This window comes from Podarcis erhardii (genome assembly GCF_964252035.2).
Source record: "Podarcis erhardii genome assembly, chromosome: 6".
Classification (NCBI taxonomy): Eukaryota; Metazoa; Chordata; class Lepidosauria; order Squamata; family Lacertidae; genus Podarcis; species Podarcis erhardii.
This window is the reverse complement of record NC_138510.1, coordinates 31,733,783-31,751,985: the sequence shown is the minus strand read 5'-3', so window position 1 is coordinate 31,751,985 and position 18,203 is coordinate 31,733,783. Positions and strand designations below refer to the sequence as shown.

At 38.4% G+C, this 18,203-nt stretch overlaps 1 protein-coding gene across 3 annotated transcripts in view; it reads left to right on the top strand.

Moving 5' to 3' along the window:
• The window catches only part of PHF20 (PHD finger protein 20), a 48,954-nt gene that overhangs the window by 24,809 nt on the left and 5,942 nt on the right, over window positions 1-18,203 (top strand). For 2 of the 3 annotated variants that reach the window (XM_081864736.1, XM_081864735.1), the window contains 12 exons: window positions 1,174-1,258; window positions 2,099-2,178; window positions 3,665-4,049; window positions 4,642-4,749; window positions 7,711-7,884; window positions 8,157-8,339; window positions 8,519-8,794; window positions 9,706-9,804; window positions 10,415-10,579; window positions 14,194-14,369; window positions 15,848-15,983; window positions 17,727-17,922. In XM_081864736.1, the coding sequence (XP_081720862.1) occupies window positions 1,174-1,258; window positions 2,099-2,178; window positions 3,665-4,049; window positions 4,642-4,749; window positions 7,711-7,884; window positions 8,157-8,339; window positions 8,519-8,794; window positions 9,706-9,804; window positions 10,415-10,579; window positions 14,194-14,369; window positions 15,848-15,983; window positions 17,727-17,922 (2,063 nt within the window). The remainder of the gene's footprint in view (window positions 1-1,173; window positions 1,259-2,098; window positions 2,179-3,664; window positions 4,050-4,641; window positions 4,750-7,710; window positions 7,885-8,156; window positions 8,340-8,518; window positions 8,795-9,705; window positions 9,805-10,414; window positions 10,580-14,193; window positions 14,370-15,847; window positions 15,984-17,726; window positions 17,923-18,203) is intronic. The other variant, XM_081864737.1, reaches the window with a different exon arrangement.

The following is an 18,203-nucleotide window of genomic DNA, read 5'->3' as shown; positions in this document are numbered from 1 at the left end:
GGGTGGGATAGAAAAAATGATAAATGAAATATGGTAACCTTGGGCAACATTGCTGTTTATAGACATGTTGTTTGTGACTGTAAGGCATGTGTGGGCAGTCCATGGACCTATTTGGGCCCAACACAGATGCCAATGTAGTCCTCAAGGCTTTGTCCCCTCCAAACCGCGCCCACACCTGACTTCAAATGTGACATCAGGTGTGGGGCAGAAAAGCATGTGGGTATAAGTAGGTATAAGTCATTGCCTGTTTGTTTATAAGCAGGGCTTTCAAGTGTCACCTCAACAGTGAGACCTCCACTGAGAACTTTCAGAGTGCATCTCAGAAGGTTCTTGCTGTGATCCCTTTTGAAATCTATTCGCATGTGCAAATGGACATATCTTCTCTACTGTCCCACCCACCTGTTACTGACCCACAGGGGATGAAGGAGTTAGAGATGCAGCCCATTTGCCTGATTAGTTCTCCACACCTGCTGTGAAGTTTTCTTTACAGTTCAGTCTGGTGGGCCAGATTCTTCTTACCCCAACTCCGTGTGGTCCAATTTGATAGGTGGATGTCACAGTAACATCAGGCGATGAAGCACTCGACATTCCAACAATCAGCTGATAAGCCATGCTTCAAAGCACTTTTGAACTCCTGCCAATCAGGTGATCGGCAACATTTCAGAAGACCCCTTTGGCCCTGTCTGGTCACCTTTTTACCTTCCCATATATGGCATTGTGTATGATGTAGGTGATTGGCATGTGGGTGTGGTTTAGCCAAAGTGGCCTGTTGGCTTTAATTAGGCCTGCAGAGGTTCTACTCTGTTTTTTACTCAGAAGTAATTCCCTTTGACTTCAGTGAAGTTTACTCCCAGATATGGGGGTATAGGATCGTATCCTTATTATTGTCGTTTTTCATGGCAATTTCCCATTTTTTATACGAATAACACACTCTTCTGCATCCAAGTGTTCAATAATCTTGCTGCTTATGATGATCATCCTGCCTTGACAATATGTTTAGAATATCACAGCTATTGTGCCCCATAGGCTGAGTAGAATTATTAAAATCCTTTGTAAAGTAATTGGTGGGAAAGTCTGCTGCAGGAATGTTTTGTTTACTGCATAGATTATTTTATTATTGCTATGATGCAGCAGTGTATCCTGAACACTGGTTTCTATGTTTCCATTTTTTAGGGATTTCATATAAATGATCAAGTGTTGGCTTGCTGGTCTGATTGTCGTTTTTATCCAGCCAAAGTTACTTCTGTTAACAAGGATGGTAAGGCATAATTGTTAATTTCAGAGTACACTGTAGAAAAACATCCTTTATGACTGCTTTCAGAAGTCGTCTTTAAAATGAGTAGCTTTTGTATATGTTCCATACTATTCCCAATTTTTCTGACCACTGCTTATGAATGTTATGAATAATTAAATTGGTATGAACACTAATTATGTGAGAGTGAAAAGGTAATGTGAGACACTTTTGTGGATTAATTTCTAGTAGTATGGGCATGTGTAAGTTCCATTGCTTGGATCCAGACATTTCTTCTGGTGGAAGAAGGGTGTGGAGGCAACTTCTCAGATTCCCCCCTGCAGCTCCTTATGCTCTCTCAAAACCTGCTCCGGAGATTTGGTGAACTCTCAAGAAAAAGAGGTTTTTGGCTAAAATTGCCCTTACCTCCTTTTACCAACAAGATCTCACCACTGCATCAAAGGTGTCCATGGAATGAAGGAGCCTTTCTGTTTATAGAAAGCTAAGTTTCACTGCAATGCAATAGCTTTTTGTATTTATTTCCACTCGATGGAAATAAAAGCTATTAAGCAGATTTGAAATCTCAACATTTTCCTTGATCAAAATAGAATTTATTGCAATCAAACCCAGTTTTTCACAGTGATAGAAACTTGTGATCTGGAACTTCTGAAAATTGCTTTTACCCCACTCTTGCCTATTGCCCATGATGTCTGAGGTTGATTGAGTTGTAATTCAAAACACCTGAAGGACACCAGGTTGGGGAAGACTACTCTTAAGTGTGAATCACTTTGTGTTTATGCTTTGAGTAATTAGCACACTGTAAAGTTGCTGCTTCAGTTTATAAGCGGAGTTTCTTTTAAATTTCAGGTACTTACACTGTAAAATTTTATGATGGTGTAATTCAGACAGTCAAGAATATACACGTCAAAGCTTTTTCCAAAGATCAGGTATGAACTTATTTTTATATTTTGATTTAGTTAAACTGATTTGGGGCCAGAACATAAATTACAGGGTCGTTAATTCATGTGTTTTATTAGAGGACATACAGTCTAAGATGTAGGGATGAAGTAGATTCTGGTTCACACAACATCTTGGATAAAATCTACACATTTTACCCACTGAGGACCCATGCACAGATCGGAACATGGATCTCAGATTAAACTGCATGATTGTTTTATGAATCTGTGCATATGTTTGCACTGTATTTACAAGATTGTCCAAGGGCAGCTTTTCCCTACAGTGTCCTTCCACATAATCTTTTTAAATGTTCCCAGGAAGCAACTGTATCTTAAGACATGCGGTTCCTGCCTGGGGAATTGTAAGGATAAAGAGGTGACTGCCTTCATGACCTATGAGAACTGCCATATTTTTCCCCTGATACAATGTCCCTGTAAGGGAACAAGGCAGTTATTGTGAGAGGACTAGACAAATTAACGGAGGCTATCAGTGGCTGTGAGTCATATGTTCTATATCTACTGTTGGAGGCAATTTTCTTCTCAATACCCATTGCTGGAAATCCACAAGTGAGGTGAATGTTGTTATACTTAGGTCTTGTTTGTGGGCATTCCTTACATATCAACATAGCGCTAAGTAGATCACTCACTAAGTGGATCTCCTTGCCTGAAGGAGTGATCTGCCCTCTCCTCCTTTCATGCAGTGTTCCAGGGGTCTTCCCAACCCTCACAGAGCCAGCTGGGGTGGGTGGGTAAAAGCAGTAAGTTGCTTTGAGAGTACTTTTGTGTGTGACAAGTGACAAGTAAACATAATAAATCATAATAACCTTTGCTGGAGGTCCTTCTCTGGGTTCCCATTCTGAACCAAGATCTGGTGTGTGTTTACCAGGCAGAGGACCTTTTCAGTTCTGCTCTGACATTTTAGAACCCATTCTGCAACAAGGTCTCAACTGGTACCTACTTGGGTATCTTTTCAGCATGAGGCAAAGACTATTTCATTTTCCCAAGCTTTTAATCTTTTGATTATCGGCTTTATTCTGCATTATGTATTACTTATTTCTGCTTTTATAAATCTAAGTTTATTTTTATGTATTTGTTTTATTGTGTGTTAAAAATTAATTTTATGTCACCCTGCTAATTTGATTAAAACACAGATTATAAATTTTAATAAATGTAGAAATTCCAGACACTCTAACCAGTTGTCCCACATGTAATTTCCCATGATCACTGAGTGTTGTCATATGGTACTTGTTTCCTTATGTACTGCTCTATAGCTTTTAACTTTTTTTATATGTGCATGCAGTCATATTAGGAAAAAGGAACCAGACAATAGTATTAAAGCTGTACAGTCACAGGATTCTTTTAATTGTATATTGTGTGTCTTATTAATTGGCTTATTTTAGTGCCTCCCCCTTCCCAGTTCTGTAAGTAAGTTTAATTTACAATGGAAAGCAATCACAATTTTTAAACTTGCTTTTAGTCTATTGTGAGTAATTCAAGACCCAAGGAGAGAGGTAATGAAATCCCTTCATCTCCTGAAAGATGGGAAAAGTTTAAAGAACCGAGGAAAGCAACTGAGAATAGTAAGAAAGACAAGGATGAAAAGACGTTAAAGACTGAACGAAGGTCTAAACCTGATAAAGAAGGGAAACTAATAGTTCCTTCAGAAAAGAGCAAGGTGTCTGAAAAGGCTCTTCCAAAGGATGGCAAAGAAGACAAAGAGAACATATCTGAAAATGACAGAGAATTCTCAATAGATACCCAGATTGAAAAGAAACCTGAAAATGATAATGTGAATAGCCCACCAGAAAACCTCAAAGAAACTAAAAGACGACGTGGTCGACCACCTGTGGTGCCTCCTGCAGGTCAGTGGTAACAGTCAAGGCTGTGTCTCATTCATATAGGACGGGTGGAGAATCTGTGGCCTGCCAGATGTTGAACGTCAACTCTCAGCAGCGCACAAGCATGGCCAGTTGCCAGGGGTGGCAGGAGCTGTAGTTCAGCATCATCTGGAGGGTCACAGGATCCCCCATCTCTTCCTTCTCCTTGTGTAGATATCCCAGTTTAGGTGATACAACAGATTTAACTAGTTATTATGCTACTTTAATTTGAACTGACCATCAATACTCGCAAATTAGTGTAAGTTTTCTACACTTGTTAAAGCCAAGAGTTACAACAATGATTGGGGTGCAAGATCTGTCATCCAGTTCCTAAGGAGCTTGTGATGTTAATGATATATGGCTATTATCTCAGTTGGTACCACTACATGTCATAGAATACTTCCCTCCCCCCCCTCCAAAGGAAGGTGAAACTAGAGAATTCAGATCCTAAGCTCCATAAAAGTTTTATAAAACAGTAGAAAAATGTCATTTCTCTTTAAAAAAGAAGGAAAAAATATGGTTACCTCTTCTCTTGGTATGTTTAGAAACCTTTTCCTTGCTCTATTTACATATTTAGAGCAAGGCTCTCAAACATTGCAGCCAATTACTTTAGAACTGAGAAGGCGGAAAATACCTAAAGGAGGAGAGATCCCCTCAAAACGTCCCCGACTCCAGAAGAACATGTGTGAGTATTTTATTCATTTACTTAAATAAGATTTTTTTGCATTTAACTGGAATAGGAAATATTCTTAAAGTGACAGAGAGTGCAAATTTTAGCAAAACTGGGTGGCATTCAACTAATTTTTACCCTGAATAGACACACTGAAATTAATGGACCTAACTTAGCCATGTTCACTAATTTCAGTGGGTCAACTCTTAAGTAAAGCTTAGTTGACTATCTCCCATTACATTTTGAATTTAGGCACATGGAGGCTTTTTCATGTATTTCTATTAGCAGTGGTAGATTCCTTTTCTGGTTTTAGTGGGGAACCAAAGGACAAAAATACTTCAGATGTGCAAATCTATCCTCTCTTGCCACGAAAGCCGAAGTAATGCCTTTTCTGTGTCAGTTCCCTAGAACAAGGGGAACAGGATCTGGCCAATGGCCCACATTGTAATCTTGGACATGCCTCGTGGGTCAAGTTTGACCCACCAGCTATCACAATGATTTTGGGTCACTTTCCCCCCACGAACCTGCAGAGCCCCTTTCAAGAGATTCTGAAAAATGACGCTTTGTAAGGAACGTGGAAACCCTGAAAATCAGCTGATTTCAGTCCTGCTAATCCCTTTTTAAAACACTTTGCAAATGCAAAAACTATACAGTCATTGCTTTTTCTTGCAGTTCTCTTTGCTCACCAATGAACCAAGGTGATATATAAAATATAGGGATGTGTGTAATGATAAATAAGCAGAGATGGGACTATTTTTATGCTCTACTGGTCTATCTCTCTCTCAAAAATGCTTAAACTTACATTGCCAATCTTCAATTGTTTTTTAATATGCTCTGATCTTTTTAAGTACATGGTTATCTGAATACTTGGACCTTATTTTGACTCATTTTCTGATTTTTTGTAATAACTGAATTGTATGAGGATGCTTAGCTTGAGCAACTTTAGCTTTTTTGCATACATTTCATCCGTTTATATAAATAATAGTTTAGAAAGTAAACATAAGTTTTTAAAAAAACAAAAATCCAGAGAACACTTGAGATGTACCTGTTTTGATGAGGTTCAGTCTCATGTTTCCTGCATAATTTGGCATGATAGGCATTGTGTCATCTTTAACATTTTTGTTTTGTTTGTTTTTCCTCTCCCAGTGTTTGGGCATGCATTTCAGGCCCTGAAACTCTTTTGTTTCAGTAGCATACAGCTTATGGAAATGGCACAGGCAGGATTGATAACTTGAGGGCAGACCTCTAACACAGCAACATCAGGGACACTAGAGAGCTGGTGAGAGGCTTTTAATATCATGCTCCCCGCCCCAGCATCTCAGCTGCCCCATCATCAAATTATGAGCCAGAAGCCAGCCTTCTATCTGCTCTGCATGAGGAAGAGTTCCACTACTGAGTGACAGTTACATCTTCCCAAAGGGGTGCAGCTTGCTTGGGTTTGCTATTGGCCTCTAAGGCCCGTAGCATCAAGAGCAACACACAGCTGAGGGGGAGCCTTGAATATCACATTTACTCAAAACTGATTACATGTCACACCATCATCTTGTATTGTATTGAATTGTATTATCTTAGAAATGCTAGATCAAAAAACTGTGTGTAAATATATAAATAAAATTCTGAAGTACTAGCCTTTTTTTTGTGTGTGTGAGAACCACCATCTAACTATTTAGACAGCATGAGAGGTCAGATTTATGGCACTTGGGTCAGCTGGAGAAGCTGTTCATTGTACATCAGCATTCAGCTCTCCTGACTGGATATTCTCAGCTGACTAGTGCACTAGCCTTTAAGTTCTGTGAGTGAATTTGATTCTCTAAGAATTGCAGTCTAATATTCAGACTTTGTTCATATTTGGTCCATTGAGTCAGTTTTATTCCACACAGCAGACAATCTTACAATCTTTAAACAGCTGACCCACTTTCTGTTACAATAGTTTTACATTCTTTTTATGAAATCGTAATTTTATATCTTATAGCCTGCCCTAAGTGGTGTGTATTCACACTAGAACAGTGAGATAAATGCTTTAATAAAGAATTTAACAATAGTGAAGGGAAAGGACTGGGCATTTCCCTTTCTATATTGAGTTTGGCATGTAGCTTAGAGCTGCTGGTCACTTCCCTCATGTTCGTTTTAATGACCTTTATTGATTAATAGTGTAGATACTTGATAGGAACACCTACTAACAGAAGGAGCCAGTGACAGTGACAAAAGGGGTCAGGGGAAAAGTTTGCAGATTTATGGATAAAATATAAAGTAAAGGTAGTTCACTATTTGCCTGAGTATTTTTTTTAATTTCTTTAAAAAAAAATACTACATGGGACATATCTAATGGTGTCATTTCAATTGTGCAGCAGACTTCCACTCACACAAATGGGACTTCCCCTTCCTCTCTCGCCCACCCCTCAACTCTGCTCTGACGGCTGAGGGAACCCTCTGAAGTAGATTGTGGGGCAAAGGGGGTGAGGAGAGGAGAAAACAAAGGGGAAACCCTGTTGTGTTCACTGGCACAGCTGTCTTATCTGTAACAACCCCCAGCACCATCAAGAAGATCCATTAATTCAAAGACTGCTTCTCACTGGACTGTGTTTGACCCTAAGAACAACATGCCTTTCACTAACCATTGGCAGTGGATATAATACCTTTTTTAAAATGTCCATTTATAATAACAAGCTATTGCTAGTCAATAGGTTTGGAGACTGAGAACCTACATCCATGCTTCTGGGGAAGCCAGAAGGGAAGAGGAATTGTGTTACATGAAGAAGAATGGATGTGGTCATAAAGATGAATGATAATTGCCACAAGGTCAACACATTGTGTATAATTTTATGTGTATATGAATGTATGTAGCTGTTTGGTGAAATACCTTTGGTGGTGTAATAGGTTGCATTTGAATTAAATATGTAAATACTATGATAAAATTTTAAGATAAAATTTGATTGCTAAGAGTTTAAAAATAAATGGTCTTAAAATTATTTTTAGCTCAAGAAAAGTTGAAAAATGCTCCGGACAATGAAAAGGATTCTGTAAAGAGACGATCAAGACATTCTACCAGTAGCAGTCATGAAACTTTAGATACTGACTTCATTGCACCACTACTAGATGAAGTTGGATCTTTAAAAGAGCCAGAATCTATCCCAAAAGAAGTTGTAGAAGGTAAGTAAGCTGATTTTATAAGTGCCTGTCTTTAATTATAAGCCACCCCTTGAACTTAATTTTTTTTTTAAAAAAAAAAATCTGCATATTAGTTGTAAAGATGCATTGAATGTCATGTGTAGTATTGGTCCTCATTCTAGTTTATTTCTTGCTTGAGTTCTCTTAAGGTTTTAACTTAAAATGTAGATTTGGCTGTTAAAGACTTTATGTTAACCTAAGTGTTTTGTATCTGTGTGTTCTATTCTTCACTTACCCACCCTTTTGACTTTTAGGTCCATTAGAAGCATGTGCTGAGTCTGACCAAAAGATTAATGAAGAGTTGCCTCCATCTTCTGAAGTATCTCAGACTTCAGTACCTCAGGTTTCAGTAGATGACACCAGATTAAAGGAAGAAAATACGGCAGAGCCTTCCTCTACACCTGAATTGCAGGAGATTTCAGGGGCATCTGTTACAGGTTAAGTTTTTACTAATTATATTTTTCAGGCTAGGCTTGCTTAAAAGTTAGTATTAAGGGCTTTGGGCAGTGCAGTCCTGATTACCCACTGTGCAAAAGGCTTTACATGTCTACACAAGGCTAGTGTGTTACAGTTAAAATGCATGTGTTTCTTAAGTTTACATCTTGTGTTCTTACAGTAACCACTTCTTCAAAGAGAGCTGATGTTTTTACTGCTTCAAAAGCTGCAATAGAACATGAACCCAAGTTTAGATGCAAATTCTTGGATTGTTCCAAATCCTTTCGGAAAGCCAAACTGTTGCATTATCATATGAAGTATTTTCATGGTATTGAGAAGTCACCAGAACCACAACAGAGTCCAGCAACAAGAAGCATTCAAACAAGAGGCTCTGTAGCTTCTGAAAAGGCCAGTCAAGAATGTTCTAATAGAAGACGGACGACATCTGGTTGCTTATGTGAGTGTTTTGCCAAAAGTATTCTTTCCCGTAACTATTTTGAATTGGCCTTTAACACTCTAGTTACATTTATGAGCCCGAATCACTTGAGTTACATTTAATCATTAAAATTCAGCTTGTTATTTTTCTATTAATCACTTAATTTACAACATGGAGTTGTGCAAATTAAGTATAACCTTTAAGGGCACAATATAATGAGCCAGCAATTTGAGGAGGAGGAAACACACATTTATAGCAAATGAGTAAAGATTGGTACTGGAACACACACAGATGACTAAAATGAAATTTTACATGACTAAAGGTAAAGGTAAAGGTACCCCTGCCTGTACGGGCCAGTCGTGACCGACTGGGGTTGTGTGCTCATCTCGCTTAAGAGGCCGGGAGCCAGCACTGTCCAAAGACACTTCCAGGTCACGTGGCCAGCGTGATGAAGCTGCTCTGGCGAGCCAGCACCAGCGCAGCGCACGGAAACGCCATTTACCTTCCCGCTATAAAGCGGTACCTATTTATCTACTTGCACTTAGGGGTGCTTTCGAACTGCTAGGTGGGCAGGAGCACACCCCGCCACGGGGATTCGAACCACCGACCATACGATCGGCAAGTCCTAGTTACTGAGGTTTTACCCACAGCGCCTCCCGCCTCCCTAGTTTACATGACTACTGATCTAGAAACACCCTAATCATGCATAAATACACCCAGTACTTTTTTCTTGGGGGATGCATGGGTTCGCATACTCCTAAACATTTTGTGAATCTAAGTTTGGCCTCATTGAGGGGCAGTATTTCAATATGTGTAGGAAAATGAGAGCACCCCTAAACATTTTTTTAGAAAAAAAACACTGAGTATACCTGAGTAAAAGCTTACTATTTTATCCTGTAAGAAATAATATAGATTTTTAAAATTCTCTTAAGCTAATAAAGAAAAGGAGAAGAGCAAAGAGAAAAAACCCAGAGACATTGTAAGATCAAAATCAAAGAAGAAGAAAAAGAAGAAAAAGAAAACAAAATCAGGTAATAATGGGGGATATGACTTCATTTAATTGTCTTTCCTTTCTTGATCAACGTCATTTTCTTAGCAGAAAACACTACTAAGACAATGTTACACTGGAGACATCAATGTAAACAAGTATATATGCAATTGTCTTTTTAACAGAGAAGTGTCACTGTTTGCTTCAGAGACAGGTGATGATGGCATCTAGCAAAGGACGAGGCAGATCAGTCCAGCCTCTGATTAAGCTTGTATTCTGTGACAATGTTGTTGGACTCCAACTCCCGTTAGCTCCAGCCAGCATGGCCAGTAATCTGGTTACAGAGAGATTTAGTCCTACAATATATGGAGGACACAGGTTTCCCACCCCTGTTCTAAGAAGAGACCCTGCCTCCTACTGAATGGAGAGCACAGCATCTTAGCATTCTGGAGTGGTTGTTGGTGATGGGCAAATAATGTGGATGGGGGTCTAAACTTGTAGGCAGAGGAGCCTACAAGTATGAACACTATCTAAACTAACTACTTGTTTGTTAGAGGTGTAGAACCAGTGCAAACATAGTACTGTTAATTCTTTAACCATGGAATCTTGGGTATATTCATTTTTAAAGTGTTAACACTTCCTAATGTTTACAGAGCATTCAGGGAGTGAAGAAAATGTTGACTTTCCCCAAGATCTTTCCCCTACGAGATCTGCCATTGCAACGAGATACAATTCAGCAAATCGGCCTTGTGCACATTCGAGTACACAACTGCAGGGTGCTGATTCTGGGCATCGTAAACACAAATCAAAAACGAATGGTGAGATTGATTTAGTTTCTACTTCAATAGTCTTCACTTTAGAACTTTGAAATGCTAGTAAAGGAATTGAAAATTTGCAAAGACTTGCTGCCTAGGATGGAGCACATTGACTACTGCAACAGCACATTATCATAAAGCATGATGTATTTGCCTTGCAGAGACATGCCAGCTCAAAGACCTAAGACTGATTTATCAGTTTTAGTTAAAGGGATTCTTTAACTCTTCTTTAACTATCAGTTTTAGTTAAAGGGATTCTTGCTATTCTTCCTTAGGTTTGCTTGAGCCTGGCTTGTTTTTGTAACTTTCCCCTTTCTTCCAGTTTTCTATTCTTTAGAAGTGTTAAATTTGGTGTGTTTGCACATAATAGTAAGTCAAGAAGCTTGATTTAATAACTACTGTGCAAAACTTCATGCTGGTGCATGCAACCCAGTTCTGCTGTGCAAAAGCTTCTGTTCTGCTCCTCTCCTGGCATGAGTTGATAAGCAAACTAGGAAGGTGATAGCTTGGTGTTACATCCAAATATGAAATTATGGTCTGTTGCTTCATAATAAGCCCCGATCACTGGCTACTCTTAAACCATGGTTTGTTGTTGACTTATTGATTGTGGCTTGTTACAGTCCAACAAACCATGGTCCTGCGTTGACACATAAAGCTAAGCTATCCTCATTGTTTACTGTGCCAAAAGAGGAGAAAAGCAGGAGTGATTGGGCCGCATGCACAGTATGGCTTTACTAAGATAAGCATGGCTTCACATGTCAGAATGCAGTCATTGTTTTAGACAGTTGGGTACTATGTGTCTATTCTCTATATTTGTTGATGGCTTAGAATAGCCAGAGCTAAGCAACAACGTAGAAAAGGGGGGAACCACTAATGAATATTGAACAAATGTTTTAGAAGCACCTGAAGGTTACACAGATTTTTAGGTGTAGGGTAGTACTAAGGAAAGAAGTATTAAGGTGAATATCCGGAGAGGATAAATTCTCTGCCTAGCCTAAGAAGCAATGACAGGAGCAACCGGGCCTTAAATATGGCAAGGCTGATAATATCCAGGGGTCTTAAATAGCAGCAGTGGATGTTAATACACAACTGCTAGCACCTGTGAAACACTGTTGAAGCTGAAATGAAGTTTTTGTAAGAGGTAAATAGTAAAAAGCAGACCATATGATCAGCCCTGAACAAGGATCAGCACTGAAAAACAGGCATAGTTTATACTTTATGTAGCTGCCATAAACATCCTTGAACCATCAACCATTGATACAGAAAGAACATGGCTAAAAATGACACTCAACTTTCTTTTCCTGGTCCCGTTGCACATGTAGACATGTCCATGTGTAGTTATTTCAGTGAAGGAGAAGGCATCCTAATCATAAATCTTTAATCTTGATAATTTCCTCCAATTTGCAGATAAGTCATTCAATATATGACTCTGTTAATTTAAAGAAGTATTGTTAAGTAATATCTGATGCTTCTATACACTAATAGTTTATAGATATATTAGAAAATATTCAGTTGTATTAACAAAAGATCCAGTTACTCCCTAGCTGCATCAGCCGGTAACGTCTTTGTGCTACAATATCGCTTGCCTCTGCATTAGTTTCCCATATAAAGCTTTGACTTATAAAAGTATTGTGTTATGGGCATGGGGTATACAGGTGTGTTTGTGTGTGAGCTCAGAAGAAAAATGATCACCTTATTACTTGTGGGCTATTGTGGAAAGAAGGTTGTTTATCTTGTAAAGAGAGCAGCACTTTAAGTAAACTAATTGTATATGGAAGTCAGTTCCTGTTTTTTCTTTTGGATTTGTCTCATAGTATTTAATAATATCTGAAAGCATTCTTACAACAACTGTGAAGAATAACATTTTTTTGTGTATTCGAGTCCTTGTTAATAGAACCACACTGTGACCTAGTGTGGCTCAGAATTGTGTGCTTCACTGTTCCTAGATCAGCCACTCATCTATGAACATTAAGTCCTTGATACTTACTTTAAAATGAATTGGATTCCACCAGTTTCCATTCTAAATTCTTGCATTTAAATCATTTGTATCTTTCCAGAATGCTCAACCTTCAGGCTGAAATCTTCTAGATTTGGTTTCTGCTTAAAGGTGACTTACATTTTTCTAATCTTAAACCAACCTTTACCTACTTATAAGAGGTAATGTCCACTGCTACTCTAAAGCAAATTAGAATTTGAGGTTAAATGCATTTTCCATTTCAATCACTATATGACATCTTTAAAAAAGCTGAAGACTTGAAAATAAGTTCTCCACAGCAAATTACTTTGGATACAAAAATTGAGAAATTATATCTCTAGATCCAGATCTAAATATTTCCTGAGCAAACTCATTGAAATCATAGGGAACTTGGAACTTTTGTTGCAAACCACCTAAAGAGATGCCAAGCCTCAATGACAAATTAAGTGTGTGTAACATGAAAATCACATACCTCTGTTCTTGGAGAGGAGTTTTGTATTTATTCAGCTCACTTACTTTAATCTACTTTTCTGTTGCTTCCCACATTATTCTCTGTGTGTGCTAAAATGGTGTAATAGTCACAAGGGATATGATAATATATTTACTACATTTTTTGTTCCTCTTACTAAGTTCTCACTGCTGTAATAGCTGTTTTTCATAAGTGTTTTTGTTCAGTGTAAGAAAAGTAGAAACAGCCAGTTTAAATAAACAGCTCTTTATCGTCTCTTGAAAACATGGATGATATCTTAAAGAGTCATGCAGTTGTGAAATTGAATGTTGTGTGAGTGGACATCCTTTCTTCCCCATGTGCTCACAGAATATTCTCCTGAGGGTTGCGGGACACTCTGGAGTAGATTTGGTACAGTTAACAACAAGTGCAGCGCTTTTAACTTTCCTCAAATGAGTAATTGTCAGAGCATCCAAGGGCACTATTGATCTGGGGGTTGAACCTTTCTCCTGCCCCTGGTGATCCTTGAGCCTGGGTTAGTTTTTTATCCAGATTGCCATCCATTTGCTTTGTAGTCCTCAAGAACAGAAGCAACTAACCACTACATGCTGGTCTCTAGCATTAGAATCTGTTTGGTTTAGTGTCCCCTTAGGAACCAGCTTTTGTGTAGATGGAAGTGGTGTAACCATTGCTTCCATGAGTAGGCAGTATAAACAGATTACTATTGGGCTATGGCCAGAGAAAATACTTGGTGTCAGAAACTTTCCTTGCAGCTATGATAACACAGGAGCAAGCCATTATTACTTGATGGCAAGCTCTACAGAAAAAGTAAGCATGTGTAGGATTGTAGTTGCATGTTGACATGATCCAGTCAAAGCAAAGCATACAAGTTTCATTGATTTCAGTGAGACTGGCTTCCTTTTATTACATTGTTTCTTGGCCCAGTTTTCAGTCAAGAAATTGAGGGTTTGGCTGGGTTTTACCTTATGTCTCGCATTTGTTTAGTAATGGATACAAATTTAACAAAGCATCTGAGTCTGGCACAGAAACACAATTTTAAGCATAATCTGGAATGTGTGAAAGTCTTATCAATGGATATTCTTTTGCTAACATTGTTTAGAATGACCACCTCCTTTGGCAGCTTTCTGGAATTACTCACACAGATTTTATTCCTATTAAATTCTTTGTACACAGAGGATGATACCTTGAGTGAGTCATCTGCAGATAGTTTGCTTTGGAGCGACGATGACTGCAGTCAGGACATTGATGTAACAACTAATCCTGATGAGGATCTTGAATATGACGATAATGACTTTGAAATTGTTCGGTGCATTTGTGAAGTGGAGGAAGAAAATGACTTTATGATTCAGGTACATGGTTGTAGATTGTGAGCGTAATGAAGTAAATTGAAACACATAAGTAATTATCAAGTACAAATTGAAGTTTTATTGATATATTTATGGATTTGTATGGTTCTACTTTGCTATATTTTCATGAAAGTCTAGGTTGCATATTTGTAAATAAATAAATATATTGCAGTGCTCTCCTGCATGCCCCAAACAGTACTTAATTAGGAAGATTCATTTGTGCATGTTTTATAATAATGTGTGTGCATAGATAGATAGATAGATAGATAGATAGCAGAGAATCCTCATTACCAAACCCCAAAATGGTGATGCTATGGAGCTTAACTGTTACCTGAAATTGCTTTATAATAGAGTAGATTGTGTCAGATATGAAAAACTTTAATTGTTTGCATTTGCCTCTTCTTCTATTACTTTCTGACTTCTTTTATTGTGTTGAAAATATTATCCCTAAGAATGTTCTGAATTGTTCTTACCTGTAACCCGTGCTTGTGCAATTCATGCTTAGGTGAATGCTAAGGTGAATCACTTAGAACAAATTCTTAAGATTTTAGAATGACATAGAGCTCTTTTAATCTTCCTAAGAAAACCCCCAAAATTCCATTACTGTACAAACAAGTTGTGTCCTCCCTCCCTGTAACTCAAGGCTGTACTTCGCTTGTGTAAAGAAGGGGTAGGCATTTTTCACTCAGGAAGCTGGAGAAATAAGCCCTCCTCCCTACCATCCAAGTTTACCTGGCTTGTTAACTATAATGGTGGTAGTGATAGAGGATGGCCTACTTCTCCCATTCTGATGCCTGGCTTGGGAGCAGGTAGTGATGTAGTCTTTTCATTTAACATAGTCCTGAGGATGACATATCTAAGTCTCCTGGTATCTGGCTCACATTCCAGCCATTCAACTGCTGCTAGAGCAGCAGTTTAGATAAATAGGTGAGGGAGATGCAGGCTGAGAGTTTTGAGATTCATAAGGGAAAGACCAGAAGATCCTGGTGGAAACAGAAGATCCATTAATAACACAGGAAAAAATGGGATTAGATTCGAAATAGTTCAGTTTATTGAGGGAAATAGTTTGGTATGCTTAGCTTGATACAGCAGGTGTTGGGGCCGATTTGGCCTCCACTACTTCTAATACACAAGACTATATGTCGTATTTTCCTTCCAAAGGTGTTACATTCACATGGGAAAACTTAAGCTTTTGCTTCTGACATAATTTCTCTATAGATATATTGACCTGATATTTCCTGATTAATTTTCTTGCTACCTGATTTCCATGTTGCATAGTTTGTAATTTTCCAGTTTAAGGGAAAAAAGAATAATTTCCCATAACAACTCTTCTCTTTTTCATTTATTCTGTTTGTAAAAGAAATATGCACCAGCAATATACAGTCATGTATTTAGGCCTCTAAAATACCTTTAAAGTGTTTGTTTGTGTGTGTGATGCATACTTTGTATTGATCTAGTTCTGTTTATTTGACTTACAACAGTGTGAAGAATGTCTCTGTTGGCAGCATGGAGTCTGTATGGGTCTATTAGAAGATAATGTACCTGAGAAATATACCTGCTATATTTGTCAAGATCCTCCAGGTACAAAGATTTCTAAGGTTGCAGAGTCTTCTAATAGTATGTAGTAATTATTATTATTATTGTCTTGTCTCTTTTAAATACGACCTATTAGATTTTGTTATTGACTTGTCTCCTGTTAATTTGCAAGTTTACATTATTATACATCTGAAGTGATTTCCTTGTCATTTAATTCATACTGTTTGCAGCATTCCAAATGAAACAACTTACAATGATTGTAATGGAAGTGAGGTAAATAACTTATTACTCCCTTGGTTCCACGACTGCCATTCTGGGGAGACCAGTAGTGCCAGAGGCTACCAGGCATGTTCCTTGTAACCCCAGATGGGCGTGGTTTCCAGGGATCCAAGACAAATGCTTGCAAAGGGAAAGCAGAGATTGCATCCAGTTTATCTGTTCCTCCCTCTCATAGCACACACATAGCATGAATCAAGTGACTATAACTTGAGAGGTTGGAATAACCCTGAGAGTTTGGGCTCAAATGCATTCAGGACCCCAACAGCTAAATTTTATGAAGACTCTTAAGAATAGAAAAGGAAGGAAGGGGGCAAATGGAAGAGGCAGAAAATAACAAAAATAACATTTTAGTTCAAGTCTCATCTATTCCAGTATAGCTACTTTGATAAGGGCTTCTGGTCTCCTCACATATAGCAGCAGATGGTCACTTGAGGAACAAAAGACTGTTTGGCAACAGTCATCTTTTGAAGAGTTTCTGACCTAGCTGGGTCTTGATTGACAGGTGGCTGTATCCAGCCAGTCAGAAGTCAATCGTATCCCTCAGGGACGTAGCTTGACACCTTATGGGAAATGCATTATGCATTATTATCGGCCAAATCTCCATCTCCCTGCCAGACAGAACCTATTCTGTTTGCATATTCAAGGGGAGATGTGACTTCTCCACTAAAGGAGAATGGAGAATAAGCAATTTGGGGCCCTCACTGCAATGACAGTTGTATATAATAGCATGTGGAAAAGAGGTTAAACTGACCTGTTTTCAGCCAAATGACTTCTGTCAGTATAATTTGTACCTTTTGAAAAGGAAAAACTGTTCTTGTGCCACTAGGATACAGCTGTGTAGAGATGGTGACCAGAATACACCACTGCAACAGGCGAGCCCAGTTCTGGCTTTTCCCTTCTCTCGCCCTCCTCACAAGGAAGGTGCTGCTGAAACCAAAACAAACTCACTGTCACAGCAGCACCTATCTTTTCATTGCCATAAGAAAACAGGTTTTTTTGTGCAGTGGCGGCAGTAGCTTTCTCCTCACTTGGAGCCAAGGATTTTGTGTGTTTATATTCAAGTGCAAAGATGTGGTTAACTAAGTTTCAGATAAAGATTTCTGTGTGTGTGTGTTTATACAGAAGAAAGTTCCACTATGTTCAGTAGGCTAGTGTAGATCTGATTACATCCTTTGTGTCTTTTACCAGCTTCCAAGCCTTCTTAGACTGGCTTCAAATGAAATTCTGAATCATAGGTCTTGCATTTTGATACTCGCTAGTTTTTACTTTAATTAAACGATATCCAATTCACTATTTTTTTAAAAACCAAGAGAGAATTTGAGTATTACTAAATGTCATCCTTGTTTGAAGCAAATGGGTGGGGAGTAGATTTTTTTCTTTTGCAATCACACTTTAAAGTTGACTTTGTACTATTCCTTTTTAGAAGTTACTATTATTGGGGAGTAGGGGAAGAGAATAAAGATTAAGTAGTAGAATATGAGAATTTTTTGATCAAGAGTTTTCATATATTTACTTTTGTAATCTTACCCTCTCATTCTGCTTCAGGTAAGAGATCCAGTTTGAAATACTGGTATGAGAAGGAGTGGTTATGCAGTGGTCACATGCATGGCTTAACATTTTTGGGAGAAAATTATTCCCACCAGAATGCTAAGAAAATAGTTGCTACGCACCAACTTCTTGGCGATGTGCAAAAAGTGATAGAAGTACTGCATGGACTTCAACTGAAGATGAGCATTTTGCAGTAAGCATTGTTTTTGCAAGTTCTCATTTGAATCATACCGCTAGATTTTTGAATAAGCAAGTGTGGTTAGCATTGCAGATCTCTGTTGTGTATGGCGTTCTGTACTGTAGACCTGAATTTGTAATAGGCTAGTGTGGCCTTGCTGCTAACCCATCTTGAGAACTGGACACAGTGACCTTCCATCTCATGTGCTTTTCCCCTCTTCTAGTATAGCTGCAACGGGAGAGTTCAGAAACTGTCACTTTCATCTTAAATTAACCACAGCTGGCCATGCTGATCTC